General features: G+C 32.9%; 5 protein-coding genes across 5 annotated transcripts; 2 read left to right on the forward strand and 3 right to left on the reverse strand.

The window, feature by feature from the left end:
- Nucleotides 1-133: 133 nt before the first annotated feature.
- PHYBLDRAFT_66981 (hypothetical protein) lies at nt 134-2,442 on the forward strand (the record flags this gene model as incomplete). Its single annotated transcript, XM_018441719.1, has 8 exons — nt 134-149; nt 250-411; nt 508-521; nt 554-708; nt 778-937; nt 1,057-1,500; nt 1,685-1,774; nt 1,846-2,442. 8 exons carry the CDS (start codon nt 134-136, stop codon nt 2,440-2,442), a joined length of 1,638 nt encoding a protein of 545 aa, XP_018286911.1.
- A 4,880-nt stretch (nt 2,443-7,322) lies between these two features.
- Nucleotides 7,323-8,251, forward strand: PHYBLDRAFT_159960 (hypothetical protein; the record flags this gene model as incomplete). The annotated part of the gene is made up of 3 exons (XM_018434089.1): nt 7,323-7,376; nt 7,438-7,703; nt 7,847-8,251. 3 exons carry the CDS (start codon nt 7,326-7,328, stop codon nt 8,238-8,240), a joined length of 711 nt encoding a protein of 236 aa, XP_018286912.1. The 3' UTR covers nt 8,241-8,251.
- Nucleotides 8,252-8,716: 465 nt separating this feature from the next.
- On the reverse strand, nt 8,717-9,781 carry PHYBLDRAFT_182985 (hypothetical protein). The gene has a single exon (XM_018438701.1). The coding sequence runs from the start codon at nt 9,694-9,696 to the stop codon at nt 9,196-9,198; it is 501 nt and encodes a 166-aa protein (XP_018286913.1). The 5' UTR covers nt 9,697-9,781; the 3' UTR covers nt 8,717-9,195.
- A 677-nt stretch (nt 9,782-10,458) lies between these two features.
- PHYBLDRAFT_149879 (hypothetical protein) lies at nt 10,459-11,199 on the reverse strand (the record flags this gene model as incomplete). The annotated part of the gene is made up of 1 exon (XM_018432362.1): nt 10,459-11,199. The coding sequence occupies one exon, from the start codon at nt 11,197-11,199 to the stop codon at nt 10,459-10,461; it is 741 nt and encodes a 246-aa protein (XP_018286914.1).
- Nucleotides 11,200-12,793: 1,594 nt separating this feature from the next.
- Nucleotides 12,794-13,922, reverse strand: PHYBLDRAFT_172725 (hypothetical protein; the record flags this gene model as incomplete). The annotated part of the gene is made up of 3 exons (XM_018436863.1): nt 12,794-13,053; nt 13,379-13,410; nt 13,897-13,922. 3 exons carry the CDS (start codon nt 13,920-13,922, stop codon nt 12,794-12,796), a joined length of 318 nt encoding a protein of 105 aa, XP_018286915.1.
- Nucleotides 13,923-15,198: the final 1,276 nt, after the last annotated feature.

A 15,198-nucleotide genomic window follows, 5' to 3' on the forward strand; every position in this document is an offset into this window, starting at 1 on the left:
TATTTTATAAAGGATAAGTCTTATAATTATAATTATATAAAAGCACATGTATATTAATAGTCGTCGTCTTCCTTTCGTTCTTATATCTTTATCATCTTTCTTTTGTTTTGTAAATACACACGCACAGTCTAGAATGGAACATGTAATAGGTAAGAAATACACTTATAGTTTGCATACGATCGTTTAGTTTCTAACACTTGTTATTTACTGCTTTATCAATTAAAAAAAATATTATAAATAAATACAAAGATGGTCGTGCGTGTAAAAAGACACACAGAGAAGGAAATACGCTTTGTATATCTGAAAATGGAAAGGACGTCTTGGTAATGGAAATGGTCAACGGAAAACTTCAAGTTGTGGCTGGAACAAACGAGAAGCTGTTTATCAAGCTAGCAGACGAAGCCAGTCAAGGTAATAATACTAATGCAAATTCTATTCAAAAAGTACAATTTGGGTTGAATTGTACTATCATTATCATTATTATTATTATTATTATACTTGTAATAGTTATAATTGATTTGGTAAATGGGGTATTGACATTGTGGTTTGTGAGATAGATTTGGATTATGTAGACACATATTTAATGAACCACGCTTGTTTCACAACATCGGCTGAATTACTGGAAAATCTAATTGCTAGATTTCACATTGAAGCACTTGCAGGAGAAACAGAATACTTTGACAAATGGCAACGATGCATTCAATTAAAGTAAATCATTATATGCAAGACATGTATCAGTGTTTAATAATCTTTATCTATGTATATTTTAATTCGTAGAGTTCTAAATGTTGTCTCTCGCTGGATAAAGATACAATACCAAGACTTCAATAATAGCAGACAACTCTTGCGTAGACTGGAATCATTTGTGAACAATAGCATCAAGCAAGCTGGATTCTCTGCTGAAGCAAAAACATTGAGAGAAGCCCTGGATATAGAGGTTCGACAGATAAAAATATAGATAAATAGATAGATCTCCACACAGAATTATTATTATTATTGTTATCATTATAATCATTTACATATTTTAATCCTTTTCTTATTTCTATTATTAAATAGATGGCCAAGTGTACTCGTAGTAGGCACTCGCTTGTTGCCCTGACTTCTTATTCATTGGTTGGTTCAGGACAGACAACGCCACCTTCAACCCCTTGCTTGTCATCCTTTTCGATCGCATCACATCACCAATCACATTCTCAGTCCCGCAGACCATCGCTTGCACCAAGTTTATTATCCTTTGTGTCCAGTGTAACCCCACCAGACTCACCCATTTCTTCAAGCCAGCAACTCCAATCACAGTCACAGTCACAGTCATACAACGCTCCACCACTTTTACTACTCTACGAAGCAAAAGAAATCGCAAAATATCTGACACTGGCTGATTTCTACACCTTCAAGTGTATCACGGCCCACGATTACCTGAACGGACAATGGAAGAACCAGAGTGCTGAACACAAAGGACCTCGAAATTACATTGGTACAATGACACGACGAGCAAATATGGTAATTTTATTATTATTATTATTATTATTATTATTATTTATTTTATTTTATTTTTAAAAAAAAATAAAAAAGAGGTTGAAAAGCAAAGTGGTTTATGTGTATACATGTGGATATCTTACCACTACACCAAAACATACACATGCATATAGAGATATAGATCTAATCTCCTAAAAATTCTGTCTAGTTGACTCACTGGGTGGCTCATGAATTGTGTGTCTTAAAAACTCCAAAGCAGCGCAAGACAGGACTGAGAAAGATGATTGAAATAGCAAAGGTATATTATTTATTTATTTATTTATTTATTCGTGTGTTGTTTATGTTAATTTATTACCTGATGGCGGGCAGCTCTGTTTAGAATGGAACAATTTCCACACCAGCATGATTCTCACCATGGGACTCACCAGCCGGGCTGTTCAGAAACTCGACGATTGGCAGGCCTTACCAAGTCGAGACACCCATGTGTTTCATGGACTTCAGAAATACCTCGATGTGAGCAGCAACATGGCTACCTATCGTCAGGCCTTTAATAAGGTCAAGTCACCTGCGATCCCATTCCTGCCTCTTGTTCTCAAGGATCTTACGTTCTTTCTGGATGGAAATCCAACCCACACACCACCACCACCACCACCACAGCCATCACAGCAAGTAGTAGTAATGCAGTCAGAAACAATGACAACATGTTCTTCAGAAAACCTTATTAATTTTGCAAAGTTCCAATCGCTGGCTCGATTTATGAACCGGCTCTTATCTCACACCAGTGAAAATTACTCGTTTGCGGGTGAACTTGAGCACTTTCCATTCTTTTTTGGTATTAAGTTTTATGACGAAGAAAAACATGCGCTGGATGGTGTGGCTGAGGTAGTAGAACAGCGCATTGAAGGTGTTGCGGACTGTTATCATGACTCTCAATGTGTACCCTGCTGTATAGATAAAATAAAATGAAATGAAATCAAACAATATACATACTTCTTTAATTATATATTTTCCATTGTGTAGTAGACTTTATTACCTATTATCTATAATTCTTAAAACGAAAAAGAAAAAATAATAATCTAATACTCCTTATTATTATTATTATTCTCATTCCCATTTAATTCGTTCATTCTTTCTTCTTATTCTTCTTTAATCACACACTTCTTGGCTTCAATCGGACTTGTCACGGGATTTGTTCCTGTACCTGGATTTTTGTCGCTAATGTTGTTGTTGTTATTGTTGCCATTAGTATTATAATTGTCTATTTATCTTTTGTTTCTCTACTTCTCTCTATGTGTTTGTGTGTATTTGGATAATTACTTGTGGATTCATGAAGTCTAAAAAGAAAATCCTCTTTCCCTCGTCTCCAATATATATATATATATATATATTGTGGTGCTTTTGAAACAAAACTAATAGTCGAGTGCTTTTTTCAATCGACCACAAAGTCGCGAATCCAACCAGGCGGTTTCAATACGTGTGTAGTGTATACATATATAAAAGTTGTATGAATACACTTTGTAAAAGAATAAAATAAGAAATAGCAATAATAAATAGTACCCCGAATCGTTGTCTTTATTTTATTATTATTATTATTCTAAATGAAACTTTCAACACAACTTCCAAAAGAAAGATGATGTAGTTGAATATATTGAACCATTTCATCAGGATTCTACATCACCTTTCTTCTTTATCATCATCATCATCATCTTGCTTTTTTTTTAAAGAAAAAAAAACTATTTCTTTAGCTAAATATATACGATAAAACTAATAGCAATAAAGGGGGGGAGTTATAGACACAAGAGACCTATTGTATTATTGTTTCTTCTACAAAACGTATAAACCAGAATATAGATTATAAACACATGATGATAAAGATGTTAAAAGAGTAAAAAAAGAAAAAGAAAAGAAAAGGAATCTAAATGTGAATATGAAAGAATATACTTTATTTATTTGAACAAAGCTTACAAGTTGATGAAGTCGCGTTTTATGAGTGTAAGAAAAGGGAGAAAGAAGCTATCAAATTAGCTATATGTATGTATACTTATGTATGCTGGTGTATAAGTGTGTGTGTGTGTGTATGTGTGTATATGTGTATACAAGAAAAAAAAAAGGGCAGTGGTGACGGCGACAGTGTTGGTGACGGTGGCTGTTGCTTTGATAGTGGACGGCAGCGGTGGCGGGGGGGGGGGTAGGTCTACGAAAAAAAAAAAAAAAAAGGGTGAGCAAGGCTGAAGAAGAGCGTCACGATAGATATGTGACTGTACAATATCTTTACAGGTATAAATAATAGACCTGGTGTAATGGTCTTCCGTTTCTTTTTTTTTTCTCTTTGCTTTACGCAGCGCTACTTTAAATCCCTTTCTTTTTTTATATATATATTATATTTGTATCTCTATTTTCAGGGTGCAAGAAGAAAAAAGAAAAAAAGAAAAAAGGTTTCCCTCTCTTCTTCCTTCTTCTTTCTTTTTATTTTATTTTATATTATATTTTATATACTGTATATATACTGTATATATATATATATATTTTATTTTATTTTATATTATAATTTAATTTAATTTTATTATATTTATATTTATATATATATATCCAACCAAGAATCCTTCTTTTATACACTTCTTTAACCTCTTTGTACTTCTTTAACGTGAACTTAGTCACAAAAAAAAACAAACGCCTAGCTTGTATTTTGCCTGTTTTCATTTTCGTTGTTACTTCTTTATCTTAAATTCCTCCTCTTTTTTTCTTTTTTACTATACTCTTATAACCTTGTATACACTCTTACACTTTAACACCCTTATACTCTTTTATATATATATATACACTTGTATTTTATTTCTCATACCGTGAACCAAAATTAAGGCGGTCACCTGAAAAAAAAAGAACCGGTCAACTTTTCTCTCTCTCTCTCTTTTAGATATATACATATTATATATATATATATATATATATATACATATCAATCAGGACACAACCTACAAAAAGGAATTCACTTTTATATATATATTTACATTATTTATAATAATAATAATAATATATGTATATATGTATGTATGTATATTCCTTGTAAAATATACATCACCCAATCAATCAATCAATCAAAGCAATACAAATCAAATCAAAGCAAACCCAAGGTAGATTACAAAGCAAGAAAAGGAAAAGAAAATATATTTGTGTGTGTGTGTGTGGGGGGCATATATTTACAGAGAAAAAGGTTAAAGAAATATAGAGATTAATTTGTTGATTTGATAGATTGATCTTGCACTACAATGTCAACTGAAGATATTGACAAATCTTATCCTGTAAGCCAAATACAAAGAGATTTAATATTTATACATGAGCAATAGTATATATCTAGATATTTTATGTGTGCGTGTGCGTGTATCGATTAGAATACTAGTGATTGAAATATAAAATGATATTAACCATTTTACTATTCAACTTCTTCTTGATCACAAATAGGATGCCTGCGCTGTGTGCGAAGGTGATCGGTCAACCAAAAAGAACCCTATCCTGTACTGCGACGGAAAAGGTAGGCCATCAATACATACCCTTTTTTTTTGAAAGACAAAATAACTAATGGTTCATATTCTATTGATTTCAAGGATGTAATCTACCTGTTCACAAACGTAAGTCTTTTCTACATCTCTTCTTTTCTTTTTTTTTTTAAAAAAAAGAACAAGATAACCAAGTATGCATTCTATTGCATTGTATTCTATAGTATGCTATAATGTAGACAAGGTACCATTGGGTGAATGGTTATGTCAGCAGTGCGAAGCTATAAAGAAGAAGCGTCCAACTGTAAGAAAAACAAGAAGCTTTCTTTTCTTTTTTACCTCTTTAAATCAACTTCCCACACACTATAGTATAGATCTCTTTAGTGTATTCTAAATAAAAAAAAAGGAGAAACTAATAGTCATAAAATCTACCTCTGCCTTCCCTTCCTTTTGTAGCATGTTGTTTGCTGTCCTGTTCAAACCGGTGCGCTGAGACACACAATATTGTCTGGTGAATTTATGCATGTTCTCTGTGCTATGTGGAACAAATCAGTCGACCATAAGTCAGAACCCTATATAATCGACAAGCCCAGTATCAATTCAGATGTAAGAAACAAAGCTACATTCCCCCCCTCCCAAAGAAAACAAGATAAACTAAATAAATGAGCTCTAGGAATGTGTCATATGCTCTAAAAAGCAGGGCATATGTGTCAAGTGTGAAAGCGCATCTTGTTCAAGGTAAATATTAACCTTATATATCAAGTTAATCAAACTTTCTGTATACTAACCAACAAATCCCTTTCTTTAATACAATAACAGACGCTTCCATGTTACATGTGCAATGAACCAAGGTCTTATCAAGGCTGCTCCAAATGTACCGGATTCCTTTGTACTACACTGCTCACATCATCGCTCCGAGAGTGCGGTCAAGCTGCGCCATTATGCACCAGGCAGTGGCAGAGGCAAATTATTAAAACGGCCTGTAGTTGATGTCTCGAGTGACGAAGAGGAAGAAGAAGAAGAAGATGATGATGATGATGATGGTCTGGATGACGTAGAAGAAGAAAGGGATGAAGATGAAGCAAAAGATGATGATGACGACGACGACAATAAGGGTGATGATGATCATGACAGTGGTGCTGAATCTGAGGAAATAGTGACACCAAAGATCCGAAGAAACAGTCCGAACATACGAGCAAAATCAAAATCAAAACCAAAACCAAAATCAAAGCCAAAACCAAAACAACTAGCCGGAGGAGCAGCAGGGGGATCAACCCGAAGAACCAAGAATGAAAAGAAATCCTACCAATTGTTGAGCGAACAAAGTAGTTCAGAAGATGAATTGGATACACGCAAAAAAAAGTTTCCCCGGATTCAATCTAGTGATTCAGAAGATGATATGGGCACAGCAGGCGGTAGTGGTGGCAGCAGCAGCAACAATAACAATAACAATAACAGCAATAGTAACAGTAAAAATCACAGCAACCACAACAGCATCAGTGGAGGCATAGGAAACGGGAACAGCACCGGTGGTGGTATTGGAGGACTTGGTGGCAATGGCAGTGGAGCAGGTAATAATGATAGTTATAATAATAATAATACTAGTAGTAATTGGGTGGTTGTGGTGGGGGTGCTAGTGGTAATAGTACATATCTATATATAAAACTATCTGACCAACACGCAAGTGATTTAGATGACATGGGAACTCGGAAGCTGTCTCGGCCGTTGGTACATCATCCATCTCGGCAAATTCATGCGCGCGACAATAATGGCAGCAGTAGTGGGAGTGGAAATGACACTCTTGGTACAAAGCAGTATGGCCTCACTCTTAGAGAGCGCCTTGATGCCAAGCGAAAGAAGACCGTGAGTGATACTGCAGCAGCTACAGCCATGGCCACGGCTACTACTACGGCCACAGGCACAGCCACAGCTTTATCCAACACAAGCAATATGAACAGCAACAGCAACAGCAACAATATCTTTGGTGACAGTAATATTAATAGTACTAGTAATAACAACAACCATAATAATCATAATTATCAACAAAATCAAAATCAAAATCAAAAACAACAGCAACAGCAAATTCCTCCTACTCCTCATCATCTTCATCTTCATCATCATCAAAAGGGTGGTCCAAGCACTTCAGCTGGTCTGACAATCGAGCGACCGAAATCGGCAGGTTCGAATCCTGTGGCGCCATCCCAGCCCCCAAAGCTTAAGCAAAAGTTACCCAACAGAACCCATTTGGGCATCAAAGAAAAATCGCCGACAATTCCTACAATGCCCTCCCAACCTATCATTCTCAACAACACCAACAACAACAATTCTGCTGTTGGCCCTGGGTTTAATAAGAGAATGAGCCTTAGCAGTGTACCAACCACACCATTTATGAAGGATATGGAAGACGTAAGTACTTTTTTTTTTTTTTTAAAAAAAAAAGACATTATTAATCATAATACTTCTTTAGATCCGAGCATCTTCAGGACCCAAGTGGAGTACTTCGGGACCAATGACCCCATTGACTCATTCGATGCATTATCCATCACCTGCTACACCACAGATACCAGGAGCAATATCATTGGCATCAACGTTAGGACAACCACAAGCTCTGTCTGGAGCTATAAACAAGCCTACTCCACCTCTTGATTTCACAAATCAACAGTTTCCTCAGAGACCTCTACCATTTGCAACACCGCGGTACGAAGAAGATACAGGACCATTGCCTATGACAAAGTAAGAATGAAAGCCAAAAAAAAAATTATTCATTTGGAATCTTTAAACGGAGATTAATACGGAGCGTAAATATTGAAATGAACCTTTTGCTTTTACTTGCTTTTTTTTTTTTAATTTTTTAATTTATTTTTTTTGAATAATAGTAATGTCCGGGAAACTGATATTTCATCTATTCAAAATGAGCCTCAACAAAATCAATATGCTTCAGTACAATTAATGCAATCAGTGCAACCAGTGCAACCTACACAGCAACAACAGCAAAAGCAACAGCAAAAGCAACAGCAACAGCAGGAATATCCTGCTTTTATTCAGGATATTATCCGCTTAAAAGAGGAAAACGATCGGCTTAGATCGTTTAAGCAGGATGTGTCAGACGTTTTTTGTGCTCTCAATTTTGATCTGGGTGGAATAGAACCCAAGCCAAGTAATATTGAAGAGATTGTGAGTGGGTTGAAGAGAATGCTCTTGCGTAACAAGCCAGTGAGCGATGGAGAAAAAGAAAAATTTATAAAGATTGCTGATTCCATTGTAGAATAATAATATTCCACAAAAAAAAAAACCAGATACACAAACACTTGATTTTTACTCTCTTTATTTCATTCATTTATTCATTCATTCATTCATTCATTCATTCATTCATTCATTCAATTAATCCGATTCGAACAACATATATACATATCTATATATCTATATATCTTTACCTTTTATCTCTCTGTTTTTTTTTCTACAATCGTACTGTTATATACATGCGCGCTCGAACACTTACTTACATAGTTACATATACAGGTATATATGTATTGTATAGACTTTAAAATTAAAAATAATAATAATAATGATGATGATATGTAAAAGAAGAAGAAGAAGAAAAGACCTTATGTACTGTATAATATTATATACAAGTTTATATGTGAATTTCATTAGGGGTAAGGCTATATTTATTTTTAGGAAAGTGATCAGTTTAAAATGACTTTAAAATATAAATACTTTTTATATAATTTTCAAAAAGAAAGAATGATTTAGAACAAATGACTTTATTGGTTAGATATGATTAGATGAATAGAATAAATGGATAATGATTTAGTTTATATTTTATTTTTCAATAATAATAATAATAATGTGATAATTGTAATTGTAATTGTAATGGTAATGGTAGTGGTAGTGGTAGTGGTAATGGCAGTGGTAATGGCAGTGGTAATAAAAATAATAAATAATAATAAAAAAATACTTCTTTACATGGTGTAAAAAGAATAGGAGAAGAAAGAAAGAAAGAATGAATGAATGAAAATATTGGCTGTATAATTTGCCCTTTTCTTCTTCTTCTTCTTCTTCTTCTTCTTTTGGGTTGGTTGGAACAATGTACAAGGTGATAAAAGAGGGGAATAATAATAATAATAATAATAATATGAAGAAAAGGAAACAAGGGATATCTTGTTTTTGTGTGTGTGTGTGTTGTGTAATATAGTAATTAATATGGCAAGATTTCCTTTTGCTTTTAAACATGTGCAGACATTGGGACAAGATAATCGCTGAGATAGATATTCTGATTTGTGTTGGAGTCTTGTTCTTCAGCAAGAACCTTGTGTCGAACATGGTTTGTAGAGAGATCTGTAAAGAAGAGCGGCCCGGCACAGATTGATGTGTCGACCTTTAGCTTTGGTCGTAATTGTCTTCTTGGAGAGCTAGTAAAACTGTCTACACTGCCGACTGAGGAGAGTGAGCCGGTAGAGCTGGCACTGTCTTCCTCAGAATCACAGTAGATATCTTCTGCTGCTGGAATGGCTAGTGATAGCTTTGGTTTCTGGACTGGACGGTGTTGGGTAGGAGAGAGTACGGATGGGTTGAGTTTGTAGAGTACGGGAAAGGGCAAGATTCCTCCGCGATCATAATCAGTAGCCGAATAAGTGTAGACGATATCCAACTGCATGTCAAACTGGACAGACTTTTGAGAAGGTTTCGTTGAGGGAGAAGGCTGATTATCAATACAGAGGGACATATTATTCCTTGTTGTTGTTGTTGTTGTTGTATCGAATTGAATGGAATTGAATTGGACTTTACACAAAATCTATTACAGAAATATGTGTGTTTGTATTTAATGTACAAGGCAAAAAAAAGTATATAGAAAAAAAGGAAGAAGGAGGAAAAGAGGAAGAACAAGAAGAAATGAAATCAGCCAGCCAGGCAAGCAATAAAAAAAAACCAAAAAAAAAAAAAAAAAGAAAACAACAAAAAAAATATTACAAAAATAAATATTATATATTTATATTTTCATGTATATTTATAGATAATATAAAATAAAATAAAATAAAATAAAAATACAGGCACAATAATGTACGACATACTTATATCTGTACAACACAAAACTTTAATCAGATATTTATTTATATATTTATTTATATATATATATTTTAAATCTATTACTATAGCAATTAATTAATTAATAGATAGATAGATAAATAAATAAATAAATAAAATAGGTTTTATATATATATATATATATAGACGGTATGAAAAAATATATCTTTATATTAATAGGATCTTTGTACACAAATAGCAATGGCTTTTTTTTTTAAAAAAATAAATAAAAATAAAGTAAAGTAAAAAAAAGAATATTTATATTATATATTTATACATGTAAGAAAAAAGTCACGCTCATATAAAGCTTGAAAATAAATGAAGTAATCTACGGTTAATATTTCATCCAGGTTGGTGATACATTAAATATATATGTATTAAAGAAAGTTTTTTTTTTTTTTTTTTACAAGATGATATTGTCAAACATGTCATCGATTCCACTCTCAGCATAATCTTTGTCTGTCAAAACTAATCCGATCTTCTTCTTCATCAATTCCTCGTCGTGAGGCTGTAGAACTAGATCAGTACATGCTCTGGCCACGACTCTCTTTAGACTCTTTGCCTTGTCAGCCAATCCGAGTAATCCGGTCTCATTGATCATCAAACACCGGTCAATAAACAGCGTCTCCAGACTCTTGCATTGTCCAAGAGCAACCAGCCCATCGTTCGTAATCGGCGTCGAGGATATCTTTAGTGTAGTCAGATTCGGCCAGCTCTGTCCAATTAACCGCATCATGTCGTCGTCCACATAATACGCAAAGTGCATATTGACGTGGCGAACCTGCGGTAAGTTCCGCACCACGCCAATCATATCACTTGCTGTAAACTTGCATCGCTCGAGATCTAATACCTCCACCGGAGGGTGCAATGCAGCAACTCGCTGGAGGGCAGGCCCTATTGATTTCTTCCAGCGATTGTTAGCCGATTGCAATTCAATATATTGTACATGGCGTGCATTGTCTTTGGTAAGGTGCCGTGCAAAGGAGATAAAACCGTGTATTGTAGAAAACATTGGCGATGAGTAGAGATATGGTGCGGCTAGACAATAAAACGCTCTCGAAACACGACACAGTCTTGCAAGTTCGTCCTGATCATCCTGTAGAAATCCAACGATGGTCTGAAGAATCTCCAAAGGAAAAGTCATGGCCAGTAGTAGTAATAATAGTAGTAATAGTAGTAGTATTAGGTGGCTTGTTCAGTTATAATAATATTTTATTATATTTTATTTTATTTTAGTTCTTTTTTTGGATAGGATGTGCGGGGTAAGTAAGTAAATATTGTATCTCTATATTATATATATATATTGTGTAATGTGTATAGTGTGTATAGTAATAATATAGAGGGCGAAAAATAAATAAGCAGGCAGGCAGGCAGGCAAGAGGTAGGTAAATAGTTAGAGAGAAAGGGAGAAAGGGAGAAAAAGAGAGAAAATATGAATACAGAAAGAGAGCTAACACTGTAGTAAATGGCAGACATTATAACTACGGTCACGGAGTTATATGGTCTTCTCCAGCATACGAGCCAAATTATCCCAAGTAGATTGGCTTTTCAATCCAAATATAGAAGTATAAATCCAGAAAGCAGTCATTTTTTCCAAAATGTAAAAAGCAAAGATTACTACTAAACTGTCCTGTAAAAGTTACATTTTATAAATTCTACAGATATAAGATAATGCGTAAAGGCGGTTATATTATTGAAAGAATTGAAAGAATTGAAATAAGGTCTTTAGTAGACTGCATCTGATGTTGAAAGTATCTCTAAAATAACGGCAAATCTTCTTTGGGACATTTGGATTTTATTTAGCAAGCCCTTTTGAGGCCAGCGAATGTTCAGAGCCAAATTACGTTTTTAGAACAAAGTGAAAATTATATCATAAAACCTACTACATAAAGTAATTTAATAGCTAAATTTGCAATTATTCACTTTTTTCCATTCTTAAATAATTTGGCCCGTGTGCTGGAGAAGACCATAATTAAATTAAATTGACTTCTTTAGCTTCCGTTAACTTTCATATACATTAACAGCTTAAATAAATAAATATTAACTGTTTAATTTATTTTATTTTTTTTTCCTTTTTTAACTATGTTAACCAATAAATATCAATCAAATAAGCAAATAAATGGGGAGGTTTAGTTTTGGTTTTCTTGGTTTGTAGAGTTGAATGTCAAGCTTATCAGCTAATATATAAAAAATACAAAAACAAAAAAAAAACTTGTTATTATTATTATCATAATAGTTATAAATAAGTAGTTTCTGTACACAAAGGACTGGGTATATAGGAAGGGGCATGTAAAATAGATGTATATGTTGAAAAAGCATGTATTTTATATATATTTGTGACCATTTGGAATGGTATGATCAATCAATATGAATAGGTTATATATACAGGATATGAAACCACTTTTTGCGTGTGTGTATATGCATAGTAGATAGATATTATAATAATTACAGGCTGTTACCCTATAGAAAAAAAATAGGCGATTTTAGTGAATTGTTGCAAGTTTTCCGGGGTTTAAAGTGTCTTGTACTTGAGTTTTAATTAAGCACCAATTTCTCTCTCGCTCTCTTTTATATTCTACTTATTTTTTTACCCCACCATGTTTTTTGCAGTTAAAGCAAAACATCTTTTTCTTAGCTTTTTCAACCCATTACAAAACTAAACACCAAGTTATTCAAATCTAATGGCTTACCAGCGGTAGCTTGGGTGGGTCCTAAGCGGTAACCAGGACGGAATTTTTTCATCTTCTTTGAATTCTAGTCAGTCTTTGTCTCAAACGACGACCCTCCTGGAGATCTTCTTCTGCTTGTCTTCTGATACGTCCAATCCGAATGACGCGGGTGAACCTTACAGGTATAGTCCCATTATATCTCAGATTGTTAAGTATATGTCGGAAGTTCAGGACAGCAGCAAGGTCCCGATTCCACAAACGATGCATAACTTCTGACCTGTCCATGTTCTCCAAACAATTTAGATTGGTACATCCAAAAGGACTTGTTTCTATTTTTTTTCACAAGGTCTAAAATTATTAAAAGTCTCTAAACGGAACACACTTAATAACTATGAAGGCTAGTATTAATAAAATACGAATCAGCAAAGTTGACAAAAGAAAGCAATCTGAGAAGAATTGACAGAAAAATATATGCATCAAGTACAATTTGGTTGTCAAGATTGCTCGCATGCTCATTAGAAATCTCGGTAGATTTAGAGAATTGCAAGGAATCTGTCTTCTTGTTTTTCAAAAGTAGGAATCAGACATGACAATGTTAACACAAAGCAGGTTTATACTCTTTGATAAAAATAATCAATTAAGCAATATACATACCTTCATCAATATCATAGTACTTAGAGAATAGCCTTTTTTTTTAGATAAAAAATGTAAAAAGTATTACATAGAAATAGATATATGTATATTATTCAGTAACTTTATAGCTTAAACTGTTACTAAATATCATAAAAAATAGTACTTCTTCTTTCCATACTTCTTTATATTCAACTTGTATTATTTTGATCAATAAAAACTATAAAATTCCAATATAAAACCGTGTATTTGTTGAACCAATTATAAGAATAGATATCTAAAAAAAAAAAGGTATGGATTTGCCATATTTAAAATATTTGATTGGATTATATGCAAAAATGATCTGAAATCCAACGAATTGTACTATCCAAATTTGTTATAAAAAGAGAAATATGTACCTAAAAATGGTATAATTTTGCTACTTTAAACGATTTTATTGGATTAGATAAAAAGTAATTTTAACTCCCATAAATAGTATTCGCTGTAAATACTTTTAATTTACTAAAAGCCAAGATTCTATTGGCAAACATTATAATTCCTACTGTCGCGGAGTTATAATATCTGCCATTTACTACAGTGGTTAGTATAATTTCTACTATTAGAATGTTAAAGTTGTAATATAGTCTCACGGTTAATGAGCAAACATTTAGAGAGAAACTAGGCAGAAAACTTAAATATCTAATAAAAGCATGCAAAACTAATAAAAAAAACAAAAAAACACCTTTTATAAATTTGGATTTACTCGGCGTACTAATTAAATGTAAATACAGACTAACATTTAAAATCCAGACTTAACTTTATAAAATTACATTCAATTTATCAAAAAGAATTCTATTATTCTACATCTTTTTCTTTTCTTACAAAAGAATGCTAGTAATTTAGCATTAATTTACACATGTAATTAATGCTTTAGATAAAGTAGAGCTATTAATTAAATTCACTAACAATAATAAGAATTATAACAAAAAAAGCAAAGAAAAACAAAGAAAAGGACATGGACAGAATTGATTCAAGCCAGCAACTAGATAAGATCAGGATAAAATAATAACCTACATGAATCATTTCCTACACATCCTGTACAGCCATTTTCTCTCTACCTTTTGTTTTGTTTTCATAAAAAAAGCAAGAACTTAAGATATACCTGTAAGTTCAAGTTTTGATAGCTAATTAAAGTATAATTTCTACTGTTATTAATACTGTTTGGAATAAACCAAGAAACTATAAAAAAATATAAAATATAAAGCATACAAAATTTCCACTGCGCTTATTTTGAATAAATTCCAAGGTGCACAATATCAAATGATACATCAATTTCTATTTATCTGATAGGTTACCTTTCTCTCTCTTTTGAACTCTGTATACATTCTTCTTATATACAGATATATCTATTGATTGTGTTCTAACCTTAAAATCTATTCTTTTCCTTTTCTTCTCTTTTTATTGCTTTAAATGTTTTCTTTTGGTGCCTTACCCCAGAAAAAAAAAAGAATGTATAGAGACACACAAACACAAAGAAAAAACATAAAAATAATAATAACAAAAGCATGAATGAATGACGTGAAGCTTCCCTTTTTTTTTTTACTTTTCAATTAATTTTTACTGCTTTTAATAACTTTTGTCGATTTGAAAACAAATAAAACAAAATTAGAATTTGAAACAAAACAAAGAGAGCTTGTTGAAATATATGAAATATGAGCAGCTCTCTAGGCATATTGGTAATGCTATTATTCAAATTCACTTACATCACACACACACACACATATATATATATATATATATATACATGTGTGTGTATGCATACATGTGCACAACCTTGTAGGTTTTTAACATCAAAAAAATCCTAC

This window comes from Phycomyces blakesleeanus (genome assembly GCF_001638985.1).
Source record: "Phycomyces blakesleeanus NRRL 1555(-) unplaced genomic scaffold PHYBLscaffold_23, whole genome shotgun sequence".
In the NCBI taxonomy this organism is placed as follows: domain Eukaryota; kingdom Fungi; phylum Mucoromycota; class Mucoromycetes; order Mucorales; family Phycomycetaceae; genus Phycomyces; species Phycomyces blakesleeanus.